This window comes from Peromyscus californicus, unplaced genomic scaffold (genome assembly GCF_007827085.1).
Source record: "Peromyscus californicus insignis strain IS unplaced genomic scaffold, ASM782708v3 Scaffold_17__1_contigs__length_78620276, whole genome shotgun sequence".
In the NCBI taxonomy this organism is placed as follows: Eukaryota; Metazoa; Chordata; class Mammalia; order Rodentia; family Cricetidae; genus Peromyscus; species Peromyscus californicus.
Genome location: NW_026294469.1, coordinates 45773271 through 45797656, shown reverse-complemented (window position 1 = coordinate 45797656; position 24386 = coordinate 45773271). Strand labels below are relative to the sequence as shown.

At 42.3% G+C, this 24386-nt stretch overlaps 1 protein-coding gene across 2 annotated transcripts in view; it reads right to left on the bottom strand.

Annotated features, from left to right (window-relative positions):
• Window positions 1-24386, bottom strand: part of Megf10 (multiple EGF like domains 10) — a 161901-nt gene that overhangs the window by 97000 nt on the left and 40515 nt on the right. Inside the window, exons 1-4 of one of the 2 annotated variants that reach the window (XM_052742214.1) lie at window positions 13782-13803; window positions 13384-13517; window positions 4116-4217; window positions 2452-2552 (exon numbers count right to left, since the gene is read on the bottom strand). In XM_052742214.1, coding sequence (XP_052598174.1) covers window positions 2452-2552; window positions 4116-4217; window positions 13384-13499 — 319 coding nt within the window. In that variant the 5' untranslated portion in view covers window positions 13500-13517; window positions 13782-13803. Of the gene's footprint in view, window positions 1-2451; window positions 2553-4115; window positions 4218-13383; window positions 13518-13781; window positions 13804-24386 lie in introns of those variants that run through there. The other variant, XM_052742216.1, reaches the window with a different exon arrangement.

Here is a 24386-nt window from a genome sequence, read left to right as displayed (position 1 = left end):
GTGGCAAGTTCAAGGCCAGCCTGGGATACCTGAGACCATTTCTCCTGGGGGAGATTTTTCAGCTACTTGAAAGAAATTTGACTGCAAATACAGAGGAAAACATTCTTTGCTGCCTTTTCAGGAAATCTGGTAATCAATAATTAATTTCAACCGAGGACCGATTCCTATTTCCGCTCCTTTCTATAACTGGAAACAGTTAAAAATGATGACCATGCTCCCTGCTTGGCAGAAAAACCTGTTGGGAAAAGATCACAAGAACAGCATCAAGAACACTCCCTGCCCTCTCCACAGTGGTACCTGAGATATAGAATGCAAAATACTGAAAAGCATCCTCCATCACAATCAAGAGAGAAGTCAACTTTTTTTCAGGGCATTGAGCAATGAAATAAGACATCACAGCTGATAAATGCAAACTGCCCTAAAAAAGGCAAATAGCTCCCAGGCTGGTGAGAGCAGACAGTAAGCTGATTAAATACATTAACATATCTAAAAGGAAAAAGAGAACTTTTTTTCTGCCTATAGGGACCGCAGATAAGCTAAGAAGGCCCAGAAAAAGAATTTTAGAAGCAATTGCTGAAGGTGTCATTCACATAGCCTGGGGAACACATTGTAAGAGTCAAGTGGAAGAAAAAGGTTGATATTTTTGCCAGTGTAATTCGGGCGAGATGAACGAGTAGATTTGCAGCTGCGGTCATGGAATACTGAGTTGCACTCTCAAACTGCTCCTGCTAGGGTCCATACTGTCCACACTCACTGGCCTGTTGGATCTCATTTCCTCCATGCGGGCATTCCAGGAGAGGAGGTAAGGCCAGAGAAGGCCCAAGCAACCCCAAGCCCTGAGTAATAAATCGTATTGTGGCTTTCTTCATGAGTCCTGTGATCTGGGGACAGAAGCACTCTGTCAGTGTGGGTTGACAGTTGTGTTTGTTAGGCTGAACCCTCGCTAAGGGCATCAAAATCATGTCACCCACATCCCTGGAGAATGGCCAGCCCCACCAGTGAAGCCTCCACCCCACCACCCCACTGTGTTCCCTGTCTTTCTTTCTTCTGACAGCTTCTCATGAGCTGAGGCCACTGAGATCAATCAGTTCCGGATTATTCTGTTTGATTACAAACATGTGATTTTTTTTTCTTATCCGCCATCCTCATTAGTCAAAGATATGCAAATTCAGAACAAAACTTGTCACAGGATATAAGCTGACAGGCATTCTCACTTCCTGAGCGTATCTCTATACCTATATACTGGAAACCCTCCAGGTGTGTACACCTCTGGCCTAGCAGTTCTACCTCTAGGAATTTAGATTTAACTGATTTAGGAAGTGAACAATTATTTAAGAACAAGGACAGCTTGTGAAGCAATTCATAATAGAGGCAACTTAGAATTGTGTACATATTTACCCTAGTTTAATTTAGAAACATCTACAGTACAACCATGCACTGCTGGTCTCAGAAGACATTTACTGGCTGCATGAGCCATTCACTGTGTATTTTTGTTTCCTTTTTGTTAATTCCGTGTTGTATTTTTTTGTTTTCTATGCTCATCTGTCAGTAGACATAGTGGTAGTTTGGAACCAAAGTTGGGGAGTTGCTGATGTCTGCATGAAGATTGACAGGCACGGATTTACCTCCCCACCCCCACCCTCTGAGCCAGCAAGAAGCCTCCTAGAGGTACAGTTGATGGATCTGAGGCCACACTAGCTGAGCTAGTACCGTCAATTTAGACCCATCAGGCATGTCCATTGCCTCCAGATTACAGCAGAACCTTGTCTCTGCTCTCCCAAATATCAGTGCCTCAGCTCAGAAGTGGGGGTTGCCATACAGCTGTGCATTGAGCCACAATACTTGAGTTAAATAGTTTTTCATGCTCTCTCTTCTAAGTGACTTATGCAAAATAATACTATGAAACCTGCACTGCAACAGCATCCCATGAGATCTAGAGTCTTCTGAATATGTTATAAACTCTAGGCTTCTCCCGAGATGCCTCAGAATCAGGTGGGGGATATGCTGCAGGGAAGTAAAACGCCAGTAAAAATGCACTTGTGCCTTGTGCCCTGGATCCATCCCTTCATCCTTCTGTGACCATAAAAAAAGCACACTGGCCCCTCAGAAGCTAGCTGCAGCAGGAGAGTGATGTTCTCTTCTGTGACCTCAGCCCAGTGACTCCTAACCAATTTCCAGCTGAAATGACAGTTGACAAGGCCACATCCAGCCTTGTATCATCTTCTTCACAGCTGTTTTCTCCTCAAGCAATGCTCATCTGGGGAGTTTTGATAGGACTTGGGTACAATGTTAACGCCTTTTGCAGAACACAAGCCAAGAGCCCAACAGCCAGGAGCAGAGGGGAGCATTCCAACTGCCCCATCTCCAAAGTCCCCAGTTCAGCTGCCACTCCCAGAGGCAGACTAGCACTGGACATGCAAGAACAGCACAAAGAATGGACACCTTACTTACGGACACACATGTCCCGGCTTTCATAAAATCCGGGGCAACACTGTGATTTGCGCCTATACATGGTTTTTTCCCCATGGCGGTAGGCTGTCCGGTAACTGATTCTGTATGAAAGAAAAAGATGGTGCCATTAGTTCTGATTGACAAGCTAATAAGGAATGATTTCTACTTTGATAAAAATAGCTATCAGCTGTAATAAGGTATGAAAAGCCAAGTGTCTCAAAACAAGAAGGAACACAGAATATAGGTTTGACCAAGATTATAACAGTTCATTATTAAGATGCTAAAGAGGATTCCCAACTCCAGCCAATTTGAACTTTATTTCAAGGCATCAGAAGTGTTGTGATTTCCCTGCTTCAACTATCTGGAAATAAGGTGCCAAGTATTAATTAATTTCATGTATGATACCTATCTAGGCATCATTGACTTATGTTTCAAAGGAAGAATTCATAGACTTCTTTTTTAAATTCAACATTGTGTCATCCTACTATAAAAGAGAAGACTAATTTTATCATCTGATTTAACTGAAGCACCATTCATTCAGTGATTCCAAAAATTCATGCATTTCTTAAACATTTAACATATTTCAGGCACTATTTAGGACCAAGGAATGAATGGCAGCAAGCAAAACAGTATAAAGACTTTCTTGGTATTTCTCTTACCAGAACTAACACTTCTAGTAGGAGAAGATAAAGCTGGTAAAAATTTATTTAATAAAGAAACATATTAAACAGATAACCAGATCATAATGACAGGTATCACACTCAATTCATAATTTATGATACTATAAATATTTAACTAAGAGAATAAGGGTATCAGAGTTCCCTTCATTACAAGTACTGATGTTTTGGGTTCTGTGTTCTCATGGACCATAGACAGCCTATCTTATTTAAAGATTAAATTCCAACATAAACTGAGTCAAACGTCCAACTAGAAATAGACACTGAGGCATGAGTTTCTTGGTAGCTGGTGATGGACAAGGGAAAATGTCTCCAGTTTGTGCAAACTTGTCCAGAGCATGGCGCCTGCCCTAGAGTACAGTTGGCATACCCAGGGTCAATGCATTTAAGGCAGCTGATGTTCCCTCTCTCAACAGATATGATCTGCAAATAGCTTCTGGTTTGGGGTGGAACTTCGTGCTGACTTCCGCTCCTCTTTGCTGGGATTTCGTCTGGCTTGAGCCTGCACAGGTCTTGTGCGTGTCCATTGGACTCCATGTTTTTTAGTGGATCTTTATTTTTTTCCTTTTTTGTTTGTTTGTTTGTTTGTTTTTTAAGAGAGAGAAATAGCATTAAGTTGGTTAGGTGCTATCTAAGGGGGAATAGAGGATGGGAAAATATGGTAAAAACGTGCTGTATAAAATTCTCAAAGAATAAATAAAAGGAAAACAAAAGAGTGTCTCCTCCAGTCAACCTCTATATGAGAGCTGGATAAGGTTTTTCTAATCACAGCAAGGACAACAGATATGTCACCTGTAGTTAGACTGTTAGTTCCCAAAGGTCATGAACTATGTCACCCCTTGGTTGCCCCCTGAGCTTGGGATCAAAGCCCTCAACACCTGCTTTCTGGGTGCATGGATGCTCTTTCTCAAGTAGTTAGTATCTCTAACTGTATCAGATTCCATTTCCACACAGTCAAGCTCATAAACATATCCATGCCTCCGTTACCTGTGCCGTGTACATTTAAACCAGTTCAGGATGTCTGTGCAGCTTGTGTAGTAAATCTGATCAAAGGGATGTGGGTATGACTCCTGTACGGTCACTGAGTAGCTAAAAAGAAAAGAAAAGAAAAAACAGGAATCAGCATTTCTCTACATTACTTTTTACATTAGTGGTATGATCCTCACTTTAAAAAAAAGAAACAGCCGGGCGGTGGTGGCGCACGCCTTTAATCCCAGCACTCGGGAGGCAGAGCCAGGCGGATCTCTGTGAGTTCGAGGCCAGCCTGGACTACCAAGTGAGTTCCAGGAAAGGCGCAAAGCTACACAGAGAAACCCTGTCTCGAAAAACCAAAAAAATAAATAAATAAATTAAAAAAAGAAACAAAACAAAACAAAAAGAGGCTAAACTATCTTCATTTGCAGCCCCACACTGATTTTTCCCCCTTTGGCTGTACCAGGAATTGAAGTCATGCCTTGAACCTACATGCCCAGCTCCCACACTGGCTTTTAACAGAATATTCCTGTTTACGTTGGTTTTCGATTGAACTAGCACAACCCAAAGGCAAATATTAGGAAAAAAGTAGAACACAAGGGTCCACATTACACATTTCAACAGAAATCCTTTTCCTCTCCACGCGACAATAATGTTCCCAAACTTCAAAACCTATCACTGTGTCTTTCTGTACTTAAGTCACGGCTCTCATCCCAGGATTCCACGCACAACAAAGACCTTTCATGAAAAGTTCTCACCGTCAGTCATCAAAGACCAAGGTCAATAAGCAGAGATACAATCCCAGTATTCAGAGCCGACTCCATTTCACTGATTATTTTGAAAAATCAGAACAATTGGAGCACTTGGCTTTCATATGCTGACCCAACTTCCCAGGCAGCGGAAGAGTGTACAGTACACAAAAATGAAGGCTACCGTGAGTTCTTTACACTCAGTTCTAAATATATACATAGGCAGAGATAATCAGCCTCAAACAGTCATGTCAGCAGCTTGCTACACTCTAAACGTTCTGTTCTCCATTACACTCCACTAATGCCTTCTCGGTAGAGTGGAAACGTGGGATCCCGTGGCCTGGGAAAGTGAAATACAGAGAACACCCGACACTCAATTCTATATTTGTTAATTTGAAGCTTTTTGCATGCTCCAGCATATAAAGTCTGCCTACAAGAAAATCACGAGAATTTTCTTTTTTCAAACATTTGCTTTAAGTCGCCATTTAAATCTACACAAAAACAAAATGGGACAAGCATCACTGACTTACTTGCAGGGAAACCAATAGTCTAAGTTCATTAACAAGAACTATCAACAGGAGAACAGACAAGAGGAAGAAGTTCTAACATGAAACTGGTGATTATTTTATATCTGCATGTCAATGGGATAATTATAATGTTTGAGATATATATATATATATATATTTATATAATATTTGATATATATTTCATTTTTTTGGCATACTGCAATGTAGTACCTAGGGACATTTAAAGATCCCCAAGAAATATTAGGCAGAAATAGCAGGCCCTCTGAGAAGATCACTGGGTTAGAAGAAGGCAAGTTTGTAATTCTGAGAAAGCAGACGATCTTCCTCAGAATATCTCGCTGCCCTGGGCTTTGATTATCACATTTTAAACAGATAATCAGAGCTAGAATCTCTCACATACATGTAGGTGACTATTTCTTTTCTGTATCATCAGGGAGGTCCTGCTATTTCCCAAAGGCACAGGTTCAGGTGCAAGCAAGCCCCTGTTGGCATGAGTGATTCATTTTATGCAAAGCAAGAGACCTCTGCCAAAATATCAGTGCTCTCAAAGTGACATGTCACATCAAGCTACTGGTATTTTCTTCAGCGCCCAGCAGCATCTTGAGGTCCGCATGGGTGTAAGTGTTGAGACTTCCTTGACAGTCCGTCTGTTCTCCTAGCCAGCTGCTTGTAAATAACGAAATCTTGAAGCCACATTATTAAATCCCTGTTCCATCCTTGTGGGGACAGACCCATGCCATAGCTATGGACCTGCATCACCTACAAGAAAAATGAGCCACTTCCCACATGCGCTTTGAAATAAAAATGAATAGAAAAGAGAAAAAAAAAAAGCAAATCCTTGCTCTAGCAGGCCCTGCCATATGGATTTTGTTGAACTAAATTAGTTTGTGAGGATTGGACATGACACAGGGTTCCCAGACACTTGCAAAGGACATGCTACAAAACTCAGTTTTGTAGGTACTGGAGAGCAAAGCTGCTTATTTGTGCACTTGTGGGTACATGTGCATTTGTGTTCCAGTGCATGTGTGTGTCCAGATGTGTGTGGAAGCAGAGGTTAATGTAAAGGCTTGCTTCTCAGGATCCATCCACCTTGTCTTTTACGACAAGGTCTCTCATAGGCTAGGCTGGCTAGCCAGTGAGCCCAGGGATCCTCTTGTCTCTGCCTCCTCAGTTCTGGGCTTACAAGTGTCAACAAGCATCCTGGAATGAAGCCATCCACATGGACTGACTGACTGATTAAAACCTTGCTGACTGTAGAAACTGTAATTAGGTTCTTGGGCTACCACTAGCCCCATAAAAAACCATTCATTGCCCACCTCTGTCAAACCTAAGATCCTGATAAACACATAAAAACCATCGGAACTTAGTAACTTAACAAAGCACTACTCTCCCCCAGTGGAAGAGCTAAGAATGTTTTCTATAATATCCGAGGCCTATAGTTGAGATCCTCTACTTGGCTGTAACCCGCCTCTCTGATATTTCTACCAATGTATTTTTTAAATGCCCTGATTTGTGTTTTATTTTGTTCTGTTACAATAAAAAAGTTCATGAAACTGCTTCCACCTTGGAACAATGAAATTCGGGAACCTAAATCTGTGTTGTTCCTGGGCCATGATCACTCAGATTTGGCTCCAAAATAAGCTCTTTTTCCCTTTGAGGTGAAAGCTGTGTTTGTGTGTCCACACAAGCATGATCACCATGCTGTGCTTCTTACATGGGTTCTGGGAGCTAGCTCAGGCCTGTGCAGCAAGCCTTCACTGACTGGGCTCTCTCTCTACCCCTTCCTCTTTCAGTTTTAAAGAAATGCAAAGCACACTATGAAATTTGGCAAACAAGCTTTTTAAATTAGAATGAGAGAATTCTGCAGCAACTCTATACCCACGGACAGCACGCTGCTGTTTTTTGTGGTCTTTGGGGTTTAGTTTGAGGGTTTGGGGGTTTTCTTACATTATAATGATACAATGTATACACTTTTGAAACCTGAGACCACATTGTGAACTTTTTCCCATTGTCACAAATAGTCTTTGTCAGTGACTACACCTAACTCACTTAGTATCTGTCATTGGACAATTAGGCGGCCACTTCTTGATGGGCCCACTGGCTGGAAGCTGTATGTTGACACCAGGAAGAAGAATGTCTGCAAACTGGCCCACCTCTCCCAACACCCCCTCATCACTGTGCCTTGGTCAATGTCCGGCTACTGTCTGAACCATGTTATCTCCTCTGCTAGCAGTCCGGGCCACCACACTGACCAGGAGCTGCTCCTCAAAGGCCTGAAAGGTGATAATGGCCAAGTCTGCATTGTCTGGTACATTTCCATCTAATCTACTGTAGCTGTAGTTATCTCCAGTCCTGCCCAGGCCGGCAGCCACTCAGACTCAAATAAACACACAAATGCTTTTATTATTTAAACTGAATGGTCTAATGACTCAGACTTCTTGTTAGCTGTTCTTATATCTTAAATTAACCCATTTCTATTAATCTATAAGTTACCACGTGGCTCGTGGCTTACCGGTATCGTTACATGTTGTTTCTCATCACAGTGGCTGGCAGCATCTCCCTGCGTCAACTTTCCATTTCCCCGAATTCTCCTCCCTCCTTTTCCCACCTATACTTCCTGCCTGACTACTGGCCAATCGGTGTTTTATTTATCAATCAATCATTCACAGCAACATACTTCCCATGACAAGTATGCTTCCATCTAGACTACTTCCCATCACAAGTATGCTTCTATCTAGACTACTTCCCATGACAAGTATGCTTCCATCTAGTCTACTTCCCATCACAAGTATGCTTCCATCTAGACTACTTCCTATCACAAGTATGCTTCCATCTAGTCTACTTCCCATCACAAGTATGCTTCTATCTAGTCTACTTCCCATCACAAGTACACTTCTATCTAGACTACTTCCTATCACAAGTATACTTCCATCTAGACTACTTCCCATCACAAGTATGCTTCTATCTAGTCTACTTCCCATCACAAGTACACTTCCATCTAGTCTATTTCCCATCACCAGTACACTTCCATCTAGTCTACTTCCTATCACAAGTACACTTCCATCTAGTCTACTTCCCATCACAAGTATGCTTCCATCTAGTCTACTTCCCATCACAAGTATGCTTCTATCTAGACTACTTCCCATGACAAGTATGCTTCCATCTAGTCTACTTCCCATCACAAGTATGCTTCCATCTAGACTACTTCCTATCACAAGTATTCTTCCATCTAGTCTACTTCCCATCACAAGTATGCTTCTATCTAGTCTACTTCCCATCACAAGTACACTTCTATCTAGACTACTTCCTATCACAAGTATACTTCCATCTAGACTACTTCCCATCACAAGTATGCTTCTATCTAGTCTACTTCCCATCACAAGTACACTTCCATCTAGTCTATTTCCCATCACCAGTACACTTCCATCTAGTCTACTTCCTATCACAAGTACACTTCCATCTAGTCTACTTCCAATCACAAGTACACTTCCATCTAGTCTACTTCCCATCACAAGTACACTTCCATCTAGTCTATTTCCCATCACCAGTACACTTCCATCTAGTCTACTTCCTATCACAAGTATGCTTCCATCTAGTCTACTTCCCATCACAAGTATACTTCCATCTAGACTACTTCCCATCACAAGTATGCTTCCATCTAGTCTACTTCCCATCACAAGTACACTTCCATCTAGTCTATTTCCCATCACCAGTACACTTCCATCTAGTCTACTTCCTATCACAAGTACACTTCCATCTAGTCTACTTCCCATCACAAGTACACTTCCATCTAGTCTATTTCCCATCACCAGTACACTTCCATCTAGTCTACTTCCTATCACAAGTATGCTTCCATCTAGTCTACTTCCCATCACAAGTATGCTTCCATCTAGTCTACTTCCCATCACAAGTACGCTTCCATCTAGTCTACTTCCCATCACAAGTACACTTCCATCTAGACTACTTCCTATCACAAGTACACTTCCATCTAGTCTGCTTCCAATCCCAAGTACACTTCCATCTAGACTACATCCCATCACAAGCACGCTTCCATCTAGACGACTTCCCATCACGAGTAACATGAGCTTCCAATGCTGGTAAGCCAGTCAGGAGTCAGCACTAACAACTGACATCAGGCCTTGACAAATCCTGCCCCTCTCACATTGCCCCTTCTCAGATGTCACCCCAGAACACTCCACATTTCAAACCCAAGTAGTGAGCAGAAAGCCCCTCTGCTAAAGGGATTCGATCCCTCTGCTTTCTGTGGCTTGTTTGTTTAATCTCCTCAAACACACAGAAACATATCATCATGATTTTAACCTATTAAGCCTCACAAGGGAGAAACCCCAGCAGGAATTAATTTAAGGTCACAGAACAGGAGGGGGCAAGCCATCATCACTTGGGCACATTCCAAAGTGGTTAATTACATTTTATCTGCCTGAATTATCTTGTTACTTTAATCAGATATGGTAATAATCATCATTTCTTCTCTCAGCTCGCTTCAGGACTGCTGATTCAATTACTACCACTTCTGTACTACTAATTGGGGGTTTGGGAAAGAAGCCATTTCTCCTCTTTCACGCCATCTTGATAAGAATCTAGTTGAAAGAGCTGGAACTCCTGAAGCACAGGGATGGGAGGGAGCCAAGGGCTTCAGGGTTGCTCACTTTCCAAAAGGATGCTTTTGGAGCGGAGGATTCCTTCGCTCACAGGCTCCCCCTGCACATTTTTCAGGATTTAATTTTCTGTCCTTTTGTTTTATGTGCAACATCCTAAAACCACAGTTGCTGCAGTAAAACAAGGCATGGCGCGATCTGAACGTAAATGTTCCAAGATCAGTGGCGATGCAGCAGCAGGGCCTGCCGAAGGGTTTGTGTTTGTGCTTCTCCAAAGTGAAGGTCTACACATACACATGCGTCTTGTTAAGATGCAGATTTTGACACTGTAGGGCTGGTGGAGCCTGAGAGCACATCTTCCACAAGGTCACTCTGGGGAAGCAGGTTCCATTTCCTGGCTCTAAACCTCAGGGTACAGGTGGTTTTCACTGGAAAACAGTCTACCATGTGCCCCCACTCTAGCTCTGCTACCAAGAACATGTCCTTGGAATTAGTGTCCTCTTTGCATTTTTTTTTGAAAATATATGTACTACCTGCACCTTCATGAATTTTTACATGTATATATGTATGTAGAATGTATGTATGTGTGTGTATGTGTGTGTTGTATGTATATGTGTGTGTGTGTGAGAAGGGGTGTGTATATGTAAGTGTGTATGTATGTATGTGTAAGAGTGTGTGTGTGTGTGTGTGTGTGTGTGTGTGTGTGTGTGTGTGTGTGTGAATATGGAGTTCAGAGGACAGATTATGGGGATTGATTTTCTCCTTTCACAGTGTGGATTCTAGGGATTGACCCTGGGTCTTCAGATTTGGCAGCAAGTACCCTTAGCCACTAAGCCATCTCAGATCCCTTCATTTGGTCACTTTAAATTGATCTAACCTTTTTTATTTTATCAAAGCACTTTGGTTTTTTATACCTTTTCTAGGAATCATCATCTTGAAAGAAACCATATATCAACAAGGAGATTGTGACTTTTGTCTTGTTTCTCGTAGCAGGTAGAAAACCCACGTCCCTGGGGGCTCCCATCATCTCCTTCCCTCTCAGTGATTATTTCAGGATGGACTCCAGGTTCTACTAGGTGTCGAGAGTGCTGTGTCCTGTCTCTCTCACTGTGCATGCCCATATCCGTATTTGGCCATCTCATTCACAATCAGATCGTAGGTCCACTTTTCAATAACCGTCTAGTGAGTACATGTCCCACACACTGTCCCAGACAGTGGGAATTACCCCTGGTGAACAAGACAAGACAGTGGAGTGCTGAGAGCTTTGCTCAAATGTAGGTAAGGAATCCAGTCAAATCCGCTCTTCCAAACGGTTCTGGGTGGAAGATCCCACAACCCTTCTGGTCATCCCCTCAGCAACTTCCTATCTCATCACGCTGAGCATCCCAGTGCTAAATTCCCAGCCATGCTCAGGCACGTGTTTCTGCCTGATTTCCTAAGCCCAAGGCTGTCAAACCACACGACCCCGTGTGCTCTTCACTCAGCTCCCTTCTGCTAGTTTTCCACATGGGCAACGATACACACTGCAGCCTCTAAGTTCTGCTGGACCAGTTTCACATCACAGTCAACAGATTTTCAAGATCCATTGATTTACCTCTCAACATCTCACATGCTTAACTGTTCCTCACACCTAAAGCCACCAACCACCAAGATGTTTAACTCGCAGTTCTAAGTTTGATACAATGCACATTCACACACACACACACACACACACACACACACACACACACACACACACACACACACACACTCCTGCATTCCAGACTCATTCCTACTCTTTCAGTAAGTATTGATTGCACATTTCCTTACTGAAATGTCTTAGGGACGGCGTTATTAAGATAATAAAGGTAATTAGTAGATGCCTGTTCCTTTCATTCTATATGACACTGTTACTACCATAAGTTCATACAACCTTATATTACCTATTTTCTCTATGGCATGAAGTTTCATGATCTGTAACTTCACTTAATTGATAAAGTAATCGTGTTTTGTTACCCAGATTCTATGCTGCCAACAGAGGTGGCAGTGAGCTCTGGTTCCAAAGTGTAACGTGAGGTGGAAGACACCTGTATGTCCCCAGCACTCTGCTATGTGTTAATCGTGGTGCTGAGGGTGACGTAAAAACACCACCGAGAACAGGTGTTTCAGTCTGTGCAGATGCACATCATGGTCTAAATACTGGACACAGTCTGCTTGGTTAAACCTTCTGATGAAAGGTTACTTCGGGGTAACCATTGCGATCGTTCTTGAGGCCCCCAGGCAGCTCCTGCCACACTGCAGCAGCACAGGGCAGGCTTGGGCTGGAGGTTTCTACTTCAGCAGGAACTAGAGGATCCCTAAGGGTGGCCTCTTGCTTTGTGCGTTTTGCATATTTCCTACTGTGAATCCTCCTGGTTTCTCCATCTTCTGTCTCACATAATCTACCTGGATCCTCCATCTTCAGCCTCACATAATCTAACTGATGCTACCTTCTCCAATGCCCCACTGACTGTTCTGATTGCAGTTCTGAGTGATCTGCAAGACACCAATTCTAAGCTATCTTCTATCTGTAGAAGAAACCTCACCCCACTCCCCACCCCCAAACTGCTATCCACTCACATCTTTCAGAGCACCTCAGGGGATACTACCTCCATGTCTCCATGTGTTCTTCCCTGTTCATCTGCAAATCAGGCCTCAGTTTGTTTGATGCTTGGGATTTAACCCGAGACAAGTGCTCTATGAGTTACAGTCCTGCCCCACATTAACCTCACTCCCATTTTGGGACTAGATCTTGTTAAATTGCCAACTCTGACTTTAAACTGATTCTGTAGTAATGGCAGACCTTGCCTGAACTTGTGATCCTCCTACCTCAGCCTTGTAAGGAGCTGAGATTGCAGTACTACTGTGCCATACCAGGCCTGGACAAGGCCTGGCTCAGACCACCAAGCTACCCACGGCACAACTGTTTTAATCCCATACCATTCAATGTGTTAGTATAATGTTACCCCATGCTGCATCCCACTGTTCGCTCAACATTCTCAAGCATGGGTCCAGCTCCTCAAATCACCACCTCTGGATAAGTGCTTACAGACTTCCACCCAAACTCTAGTTTAGTTACTAATGTTTCCCTCCATCTTACAACTGTACCCATGTTAGAACCAGATGTTCACACACACACATACACACAGACACACACACAGAGACACACACACAGACACACACACACACACACACACACACACACACACACACACACACACTATGCATTCCAAGGGCAGTAACATGACTCAGTTTATTAAATTGATTTTTCACAGGAAAGTTATTTCAAAGTGTCTTCTCAAATTTCCATTCTATGCATCAGGCCTGTGGTGATAACAGAATAGACTGCTCTGGCTGCTTTCGGAACAGTTACCTTTCCCAGTGGCTGCACACATTGGGGTCTTCCAGGTTCAGAGAGGATGCTGCCCTCACCCAACAGCACAACAGTGAGCAGATGAGGCCCAGGCAGGAGTTTGAGAAAATGGTCATTTTTCTTTGAAGAACAATCTGCAGGAAGAAAAACAATGACGTTGCATTAAAGTCACCAAACAGAGTTGTTTCCAGGGGACTCAGCACCAGTTGTCACTAGGGCTGAAACACACACAAGCCACCTACTGAAAAAGCTGGGTCACCAGATTTTTCCTGCTGGGAGAGAGAGGGGTTTCTTATGTGGTGCAGGGTGCCGGCCATTTTGTAAGTGACTAAAATGTGCAGATCGTCATTTGACAAAAGCTCTTCTGATCTATGCCAGCTGACGTTAAAGAAACCCACCAGAGCAACACAGCTTCTCTTGCCAGGCATAGTTCCTTCTGGAAGAAGAGGGCCTGCAGAGGAATCTGGCCTCGTTTGTCCCAAGAGCTCATGATGAAACAGAGGCTCCTTTGAGTGTGCCTAGAGAAAGGCACCTCAGCCTCAGGCTGAGATTCGTAAAGCAATTCATTCCACGTGCAAGGAGCGCCACTCAATCCTAGGCACAACAAAAATGCAGATATCCAAAATAGCACAGCTAGTACCCTTTCCTGCCCAGTGAGATGCTTGGTGACGCAAGTGTCTTCACACAGCACTTCAGTTTTTCCATCTTTTGAATGAAAACCAAATCAACTATCTTACAGTGGTTTCTGAAAATGCGGACACCTGGGAAAAGTGTAAATCCATTTAGACACAGTATTGAGGAGAATACAGCTCAAGCTTATGATAGCAACATATTTGGAAGCCTGGAAAACAGAGACGCCGGTAGGAGGCAGGAAAAGATAAAGGTTCCAAGAAAGGGGTAAAGAGGTGAGGGAGGGCTGGGTGTATTTAGGGAGCTCAATTAATTCATGTATGAGAATGACAACAGCTGGAGAGAGAGAGAGAGAGAGAGAGAGAGAGAGAGAGAGAGAGAGAGAGAGAGAGAGAGAGAGAGAGAGAGGCTGTGGGCATATCACAGTGGTTTTGTAAGCTATTGTAAAGTGTGAGGCTTTGTTCAAGCACAACAAGGAGCTACTTGTCATGCCCAAAGGGAAGTCTGGAACAATGGCTAATGGTGGTGCCTGCTAGCATACCAAAATGCAAGCTGACCTCCAGGCTCTCTCAGCATCACAAATACCTGTTCCAGAGTCCGTGGGGCATCCTGGCTCTTCTCATCCCACCCCCTGCCCTAAATATCTCCAGCCCATGGGCTTCCCTTCCCCCGGCTTCTCATTCCCATGTAACCTTGTCATTTTGGCCATGTGCTGTCTTGGTCCTCCCTTTTGACTTTCTCTCTTGGCCCTCTCTCTTGGTCTCCTTTGTCTGCACACACTCCCTTATCTTCCTCTTTCTCTCTCCTTCTCCCCATCCCTCCCATGGCGTGGTCCAGCCTGCTGGCCATGTTTAGTCTACTGCTTTCTCTCCCTGCTCTGAACTCTTCCAGATGTCTCTGGTTGTATTCTCCCTCATATCTACAATAAAAACCTTCCCCTCAACCGTACCTCTGAGAGGTCGTGTCCTCACTTTATACACTACTAAAGTGTGCAGAAAGAGTGACTCTTTTCACATGTCAAGGAGCGGGCAGACAGACCACCGGGAGTGAACTAGAAAGCAACATTGGTTACCAGGGACATGAGTGACTCTGGAAGCATTTTAGCAGATGGAATCAACATGTCCTGGTCACTGTATGTAGGAATAATCAAGGAGGAAGACTTGGGATTTGGCCCTTGGGGAACCAGTCAACCTACCACTGGGTTCAGCTTGGATATCCTAAGATTGAGGCTCCGATTGGATATTCAAGCAAAACCACCAATGAGCATTTATCAACCTTGCACTCTGCAGACACTGCACCAGGCATGAGTGTTTCGGAGCTGTAGTGGCATGCAATAGGAAATCACATGCACTCCTTCCCTGGCTACAACTCAATACAAAAGGCTTCCTTAGTACCCTGTGTCATCAACACATCATAGAAATGGACACGGAACTAGAAATCACTGGCCTGTTACAGGTTACGAGGAAGATAAGCATTGTCTTACCTACAGAAAACTAGCAACAAGAGGCCAGATTGTCCGATCAAAGCAGTTGTTTACTGGGTGACAGCTGTCATCTTGAGAAGTTATACGAACTTTTCACACCACAAGAAGTTTTCATGTAGGGAATCAAGTGTGCTAAATAATAACTTGGTGGCTTGAAAAGATTACATCATTTTGTTGCTGTCATTTGTCATTATTAGTTTGTTTGATGATTCTGGGGGTTGTAGCTGGGGTCTCATGCATACTAGGTAAGAGCTCTGCCCCTAAGCTACACTCCCAGCATGGTTTTAACTTCAAAAAAATTTTGTGAAAGGCTCTTGATAAATTGCCAAGACTGGTCTTGACCCAATTCTGAAGACCATGCAGGCTTTGAACTTGCAACCTTCCTGCCTTAGCCTCCCAAGTAGCTGAAATTGCAGACTTGAGTAGTCATCAGGGTTGATAATGTTACTTAATAAATAAATAATAAGCATAGCAGAAAAAACTAAAAACTGAGATATGATAGAACCTTCAGATTCAGGAGGACAGATGGGATGAAGGATATTAAATTCTTCAAGGTCAAGACTGGCCGCAAGGACTCATGCTTTAAGCACCTTCTAGCAAGTTACCCATCTCTGACTCCACAAGAGAGAAATCGAGTGGAAATATTTAAGGATGAAGGAAAACATCACAAATTTGCAGGATAATTAAACACAGTGTAAGCCATCAAGCGAGGCTGTGAAATCTTTTAAAAGGGTAGTCACTAAATAATTCCAATATTTGAAGCCTAATTAGGTAGCTCAACTATGACTTGTGAATCGGTGCAAACTAATGATACTCCTCACTGTCTCACATTATGCAGCAGTGGGCTTTGCAGCTGACTGTCTTATCATCTAAGAAGCTCTTCTATGGAGAATGGGATGATAACGCGTGCTGAGCAAGACAACCACCATTTCCTCTCTGCTACTGTAGACTACACACAGCACAGGCCTGTATGCCAATGACGTCATCTTCACATTAACTTTCCCAGGAAGCAGGGGCTCCGACTGTCCCCATTTTACAGCTGAAGATGTGGTTAGTGTTTCCCTCGCCCACCAGAAAAAGAAAACCTTGAGTCTAGTTGGTTGTAACAAATAAGCAGAGAGAGGTTTTTATTTTCTGTTCCATAGCTTCTCTTTGTCAGGATAAGTATTTCCCTTCAATGAAGTGTGAAATATGCACACTCGATTTCATTTTTTCCCTCAAACACAAAATGAAGGCTGGTTAACGGTAATCTGCCAACGACTCATAAACAATTACCCCAAATTGCGAAGTTTATCTCCTGAGCCACCATTTCAAATCAAACCGTCCATTTACTAATTAGAACTGTTTAGTCTGTAAACTTAGAAACTGCTGCATGCTAACCGAACTGCCAAGAAAAAGAAAGACTCTGTGTGTTCTCTTTTAATGTATAACTTGTGTCATGAATCGTCCAGTTTCTTTCTTTTGCACCCGAGGCAAATAATCTCTGGGAGGGGCTGGCCGACGAGGCAGACTGCTGTCATCTTTTCCTTTCCTTACTTTGCTCTCTTTGCTTGAGTTATTTTGTTGCTGTTGTTGTTTACTTGCTTGTGGGTAGGTGTGTGTGTGTATGTGTGTGTCTATCTGTCTATAGGTCAACCTCAGTGTTGGCTTCATCAGGCGTGGTTCCTATGGCCCCCTGAGGTGACAGGCCACAGACATCAACACAGACCCCGGCTGCAGCTGGACCACGGACCCAGACATGGCCCTCGGCAAAAGCTCGGGCCCAGACAACATCCTGGCTCTGCCTGAAAGCACTCAGATCAGTATGGCTCTGGCAGCAGCATGGCTCCCAGACACCACCAAGGCCTCAGGTTGTGACCTCAACCCCTGGCTTCAGTGTGACCTTTGTTGGCAACACCAGCTTTGGACTTCAACACAGACCCCAGCCACAGTAGGACCACAGACCCAGACATGGTCCTCAGCAGCTGCTGGATCTGGATACTAGGATTGTTAGCTCACATCTTCACGTCTCAACAGTAACCGATCACCAGTCAAGCTACTGCCTCGGTTGCTCTTTGCTTTGAAAATTCAGCACCCAGAACTATCAAAGACATGTTTCAGGTGACATTTATGTAAGGGAAAATATCAGTACATTAAAAGGTCTGTATGAGGATGCAGGCACACACTCATACACACGATTAAATTTAAAAAATGATCTAAAAATGATTAAAAACAAAATAAATACTTAAAATGGTATGACAAAAGCATTATATATGAGTTCATTGAAACAAAACCATATAAAATTAAAATATTATTTTCAAAAAGATTTGTTTGTGACTGTGTGTTCGTGTATGTAAAAATATGGCTGCTTCATCCCAAAGCATTTTCCTAATTAAAATCAGAATACCAGCTGATTTCCAGGATAATCTGTGTCCTAGAGTAAAATGTCTAAAGCCAGGACAATTGCTGGATCAAGGCACAGGAAGTAACACAAATGCACCTAGCTGGTTAAAACTCTTTGAGAAATCGTTCAAATGTTTTAGGTGCAGTGGAAAGAGACGAGATCTCATAAATATGCTAATAAACTAGAGATTACTATAGAAACATGAGATTTCACTGCAGCCAGAAACCTGGGTTGCCCTTTATTCTAACTTATTTACTGAAAGCGCTGGTCTACAATCTTAAGGAGATGTTAATAGAACGTTGCATATGCTTTCTGTATTTTATTTATTTTTCTATAGATTTGGAAATGGCTGTGAGCACCTTTCTCCTTTCTGCCTATTTCGAAGGAGGAAAAGTTTAATACATCTTCTCCTTATTTTTCCTATTTTGTGTCATCATCTTATACTAAAAATTTCCAATATTTTCTCTTTCAAAATTGAAAAAAATTACATTTTATAAACAGCACTATTTACACTGAAAGGGTAACCAAATGGTGAGTGTTTCATTAAAACAGACATTTTGAGTACATTTAAAACTCTAAATTGGGTGTTAAGTCATCCTCACCCACTCGGTCTTCGTTTTTGAATAACTTTCTTTACGATTCCATTTAACAAAATTTTAAATGTAGAAAAAAAAATAAGTCATTTGCATGAACCCCCTAGTGCCAAACTTGATTGCATCTCAGATCATTCACTTAATTATTCTGGAAAAATCAAAACAGAAAATCAGTACAGCTGATTAGCATTGCTAAAACACTACTATTAGGGCGAGGAAACAGCCTGCCGAGTTAACTCTTGCTGCCTTGAAGCTTTGCTTGCTCAAACACAGAAGTCATCATAAATAATCAGGGTGAATAAAACCCACGCACCGAGTGAGTATGGGTTCTAATAATAGGTGGCGCTTCTTTATCAGTGTGTCATGGAGAAATAAATAATGGGGTGTTGACTTACTAATTTATGTTTGTAACAACAGAGGAATAAATGATTCTAGATAACTCTTCCTGGCTCTAAAATCTATCACTGCCCTAGAATTATTAAATTTGCATGTAGAAATAACCTGGGTGCTCTTGAACCAAGCTTCTTATCCTGAACTAATTTCTTGATTAATATGCTTATTTTCCCACCACCAGTTGCCCCCTCCTCGTCACCCCCCATAGTAAGATCCGCTCATTTCACTTGGCCTTTCAATCATTTTCTTTACTAACTGTCTGCGGTTAATTCTCATATGATGCAGATGGACATGCGCAATGTGTCTCATGGCCTGTAAGCCCATGGACAGAGCATCCACAGACCATCATCAATGTGTTGATACTAAGCTGGTAATGTTTGCTGGCTGTCCTAAGAACAAGCGCAGATGAGGACCTCCACCAAAATACAACCAGGCAGCAGGCAAAAAGGAATATGGAAGTCACCGTCATGACTCTTATTTTCACCATTCAAGTTTGATCAACATGGCAAAGGAAAGGATTGTTTTGGCTCACAGATTTGGAGGCTTCAGTTAATAACTAATAATTAGCCTCTTAGGCCTTCAGCAGCATATTACCTCATGCCTGGAGCACATAGCAGAGGGTCCTCAGCTCATAGCATGGCTTGAAAGGGAGAGACATCAGGTTACCACATCCCTCTCAAGGATACACCCCCAATAACAAGGCCTCATTCCTCAAAAGTTCCACTGCTTCTTCATGGTGTCACATTTAAGAATAAGCCTTTATGACATGGGCCTTTAGGGAACATTTAAGGTCTAAATGATAGCACAAAGCTAGTTATGCTAACAGTATATTCTGTTGCCCAAGCATAACTGCTCTTTTAAGTTCTATATTTGCTATGTCTAATTTTCTGTTTCTTTTTTTTTTTTTTGGTGGAGAAGGGGTTATTACTTGTATTAGCTTGCTAAAATCAAATCCTGTGACTTAACACAGATATTCTAAATAAGATTAGCGAGCGCTATGGTAGTCACACAGAATGGTTGTGAGAAGGGCAGCTAAATGTTTATAGCCACCAACATTAGTAAAAGGAAGCCATCATTATCAAACCTTACTTCAGAAACATAATTCAGTAACAAGTACCCTCAAGCCCCTACATATTAGTACAAAGGAAGTATTTAATCATGGTTTCAATATTTCTTAGGGACTTTGAGCAAAACAGGACAAGGCGTTGATGACCCATGTTGTGATGCAGCTCACAACCCACACAGAAAAGGCCACAAACTGAACACCACAGCCTGGTGCAGGCTGTGGTTAGGACAGGAATAGGCTGTTATGGGAACTGTGGGCTACAGCTCCATCTACTTAACCAGCCAACCCCACAATTAAGGAAGTTTGGAGAAGATCCTGGCGGCCTACCAATCATCAACTTTAGGAAGCCGTCTACAGTGTTCCTAGGAACCCCTCACTCACAATACACGGGGGAAATTCATAAACAATAATTGTTTCAGGCTCATATTCAGAAAAGTATGGGAACTTTTGTGACCTGTAAGGAAGTCATGGCCTCTGCCCTTAGAACCTCAAATTCATTAAAGAGGAAAGTGATAAGAAATATATGGCTATTTGCCAAACAAATCAAGTTAGAAGTGGCTTCCCAGGACTGAAAAAGGAAGGGAAATCAATGTAAGCTGTGAAGGAAGGCTCATGAGAGAGGTTAAACTGAGTATTGGCTTTAGAAAGAAAAGAAACCAGGGATTCTTGGGTGGTACCTCACACACAGTCTCAGTGGCTCTGGGGTGGATCTGTTTCATCCATAAGGGGAGCACTGAGATTGAATGTCTCCCATGGAAGCCAGACAATTAAGACAGAGCAGAGTTGACTGCGACACCTATGACCTGACAGGTCCTCAGCATCACACCTGATAAAAGAAGCCTTTGGATAAATGAAAATCCCAGGAAGGGTCACAGGTCACAGAGAGAAAGGTGTGAGCCAACTCTTGGGGTAGAAAAGAGAAGGTTTTGGAAGGGATTTGTAGAGAGTGAGAAAGGGGGCAGTGCTGGATGGTGTAGTCTTGAGCTGTTTACCAGGTTAACCATGGTGTTCCTGTCACTCTATTTTGGTCTAACTCACTTGAAGTCTTTGAGCAGGAACATAGTTGAAGAATGAGGTGTTAGGGAAATGAACAGAGAGCACTGGTAAGCCTCACTAAGGGAGCAAATCCTCTGGAGGTGAGGAATGGATGGAGGATACTGCAAGTCAGTGTGAGGTCAAATGACCTTCCTGGGGTAAGCCTCCAGAACAGAAAGTGAGAAAACAGTGAAAGAAAGAAAGCATAACCAGGAGAAATGATGAATTATAGTCACTGTTACAGAGGGCTGTTTCGAGGTTTTAGCCATTCTGAATCCTGGTTATACTTTCTAGGATTCAGGGCTTCTCATGCTAACAAAATGCATCTCTTCTTAATTAGAATAGGAAAAATTCGATATTAGTTCTCATTCCAGAATTTAGTAAGTAAAATCAAACGTACTTTCTTAAACTTCTCATAATCGAATACACCTCAATGACATTCCTACCCATTCTCCTCAACTAGAGTCATTATTTTTATACACTAAAAAAAGAAAAATCTCTCCTATCTCTTTATAAAAGTGACTCTCTTTTTCTTTCAACTGTGCTCTACTAACTGTAATAAATATGTATTTTGCCTCCATGGTGCCCCTCTATGGTCCCTGTATTGAATAACCCCCCAACACACACACACACACACACACACACACACACACACACACACACACACACACACTCATGTAGATTTGTATAATCAATAGGTGATTGAAAGAGGACAGTAAAACTTTAAAATGTGTGCCATAAAGACACTGACCTTTCATCTTGTTTTTTGGATCTGTTTCTTGAGAAACGAATGGTCTCATCTTTAGGATACGCAAGCAGCCTAGAGGAACACTGACATGGTACAGATTGTGTAACAAGCCCTTACCCTTTAGGACCAACCCCTAGACCTTAGTACTATTGACTCCATGATGGAAGTACCATTCAATCCATAAAACTCAGCATGTACACAGTACCACCTGCCAAAATGAAAACAAATATCTACTCCATCAGAGTCCACAGTTCTGAAAAAGTTTCTAAATGTACTAACTTTGCTTTATGGCTTCAGCAGTTCTACTTCTGGCTAGCTGTTCTTTTTATTGAAGTGTGTCAACCCAAAACATGATTTTGTGCTTAAAAACTCACTGTGAGAAAGGCTGAGGGCTACACTGGGATCCGAAACACCTAGTGTAGTCACTGGCCAGCTAATAAAGACTTTCTGTTGGCTTAAATCCATGTCCAAGCAGTCTTCCCTGGTGGATACCCCACAACAGAATGGAGGCCACCTGGAAACAGCAGCTTGCATATTCACCCAGGATGTGGAACCCCCATTGGGCCCTCACATGACTGTAGCCCCTGCCGACATACTGACTACAACATCATGAGACCTTGAACCAGAACTGCCAGCTCAGCTACCCCAAATTCCTGGCCCTTAGCAGCTAGGAGGTCATAGATGTTTGTTATTTTAAGCAACTGAGTTTGAGGTAATGTTATGCTATAAGAGTTAACCAATAAGACTATTTTTTGAGTATTTCCATACTAAAATTGCTTTGTCTTCTGTCTGAAATACTTCCCAATAATGTCTACCATGTTGCCAACGACTTTAGTAGCAGTAGCGAACAGAAGAAACTACCCATGATGGTTCTGAAAATTTTTTCCTACATTCTAACTCCTGGCAAAGATCCATCATCTTCTAATTATGGTCTGTTATTTTGTGCCCACAGGGATGACCTCACCAATGACTGTGTTTTGAGGCACATCTGCTGTTTTTTTCACACAAAGCACTGTCCCAGATTACCCAACCATTTAACACTAACCATTTAATATGTGTTGATACAAAAAAAGTTAACCCAACTTATAAGAATTTGGAGTGTTCATCATGTTTTCTGTACTATAGATTATTTATAGAATACTGAATAATGGATTCCAAGGTCTTATTTACTTTTTATCTACAAAATAAAACTTCTTTTATTTTCCTGAGTTTGAAATAGTTGTCTACTATTATTAGTAGTCATATTAATATTCCTTGATTGAGCAATATATAAAACTTTGAATAGTGGGGGATTTTAACACCCCACTTTTAGCAATGAATAGATCATCCACACAAAAAAAATTGTAGAGTTACATTGTATCCTAGACCAAATGGACTTTTGTTGGAGTCTACAGAGGATTCCTAGTGAGATCTGAGCTTGCTTTGACCAGCAGGGCTGCATAAAGGAATGGATTGACCACATGCATGGTTACCAGGTGTTTGGAAGGGGATGCACTTGACTGTGCTAGGGGGAGGTCTTTTGCTCTACCCCTTGGCATTTCTATAAATAGCCCTTTAGCAGAGACAGAAGGGGCTGGTGGAGTAGGTTTTGACCCAGGCCCTCCCGAGGCTATCCTGCATTTCTGTCTCTCTCCTCTATAATTCTATCTAAATATTTCTCACTTTTCCCTACTCAAGAGTACCCTGGGGGAAAAAGTGGGGGCAGGTCCCCCCACAGATGGCACCAGAAACAGGGACTTGGCAAAAGCTGGGGAGTTAGCCCTTCAGGAAGCAGTTGGATATGTCCGGTTTTTGTAGTAAAAGTGAAGGCAGGGGCTTTTATTCTTGGAAGTGAAAGTGAGGCAGGGGAATGCCAAAGATGGTAGTAAGGCTGCAGCAAGTACCTCTGTCTATCTTATCTATAAAAATCAGAAAAATTTAGGGTAAAAAGGAAAAATATAAAGTAGAATGTAGAAATATAGTATAAGAAAAAACTTAGGATAAGATATGCAACAAGACAGAGAAAATATGTCCTTGATTTCCAACTATGGAAATGTGAGTACAAAATCCTGGAGCAAAAATCAGAAAAAAAAAAAATCTACCAAAGATGGAAGAAACAGGCAGAAAAAGATTCCTCTGGAAGCTCTGACCTGTGGACAGCTTAAATTCTAAGTCCCAAGTGGCAGACAAAAGAAAATTTCCCTGAGGTAGATGTGAATGAAACAAAACTCTCCATTCTGCCAGCAGTGCCTGAGAACACTTGTACAACACTGTACCATCAGAATTAATTTCCTCTTGGCCATGAAGCCAAAAGTTTAGAGAACAGAAGTCTTGGGAAAACTTGGTGGTCTTTCTCTCTCAAAAATTGAAACCTTTTTTGGAAAAAAATCTTAGCAATATCTCTCTCTAAAACACTAAAAAGCTCTTCAGGTCTTTGCTTCTCAGATTTTTTTTTCTCTTTCTGTAAGAGCAAAAATTTAACTCACCTGGAAACAACATCTATCACTATGGGAAAATCGCCTGTAATGGCTCTTAGAAAAAACAAACCTCTTGAATATGACAAATCCTCTCTACTAGTCCTGTCTCTCCTTCAAGCTAGTATTAGAAAAATGGCAGATACTTTGGACCCTAGCCAGAAGTCCCCTGAGGCTAGAGCTTAGCTCTAGATGTTCAGGAAAGTGTAGGCAGAAAGC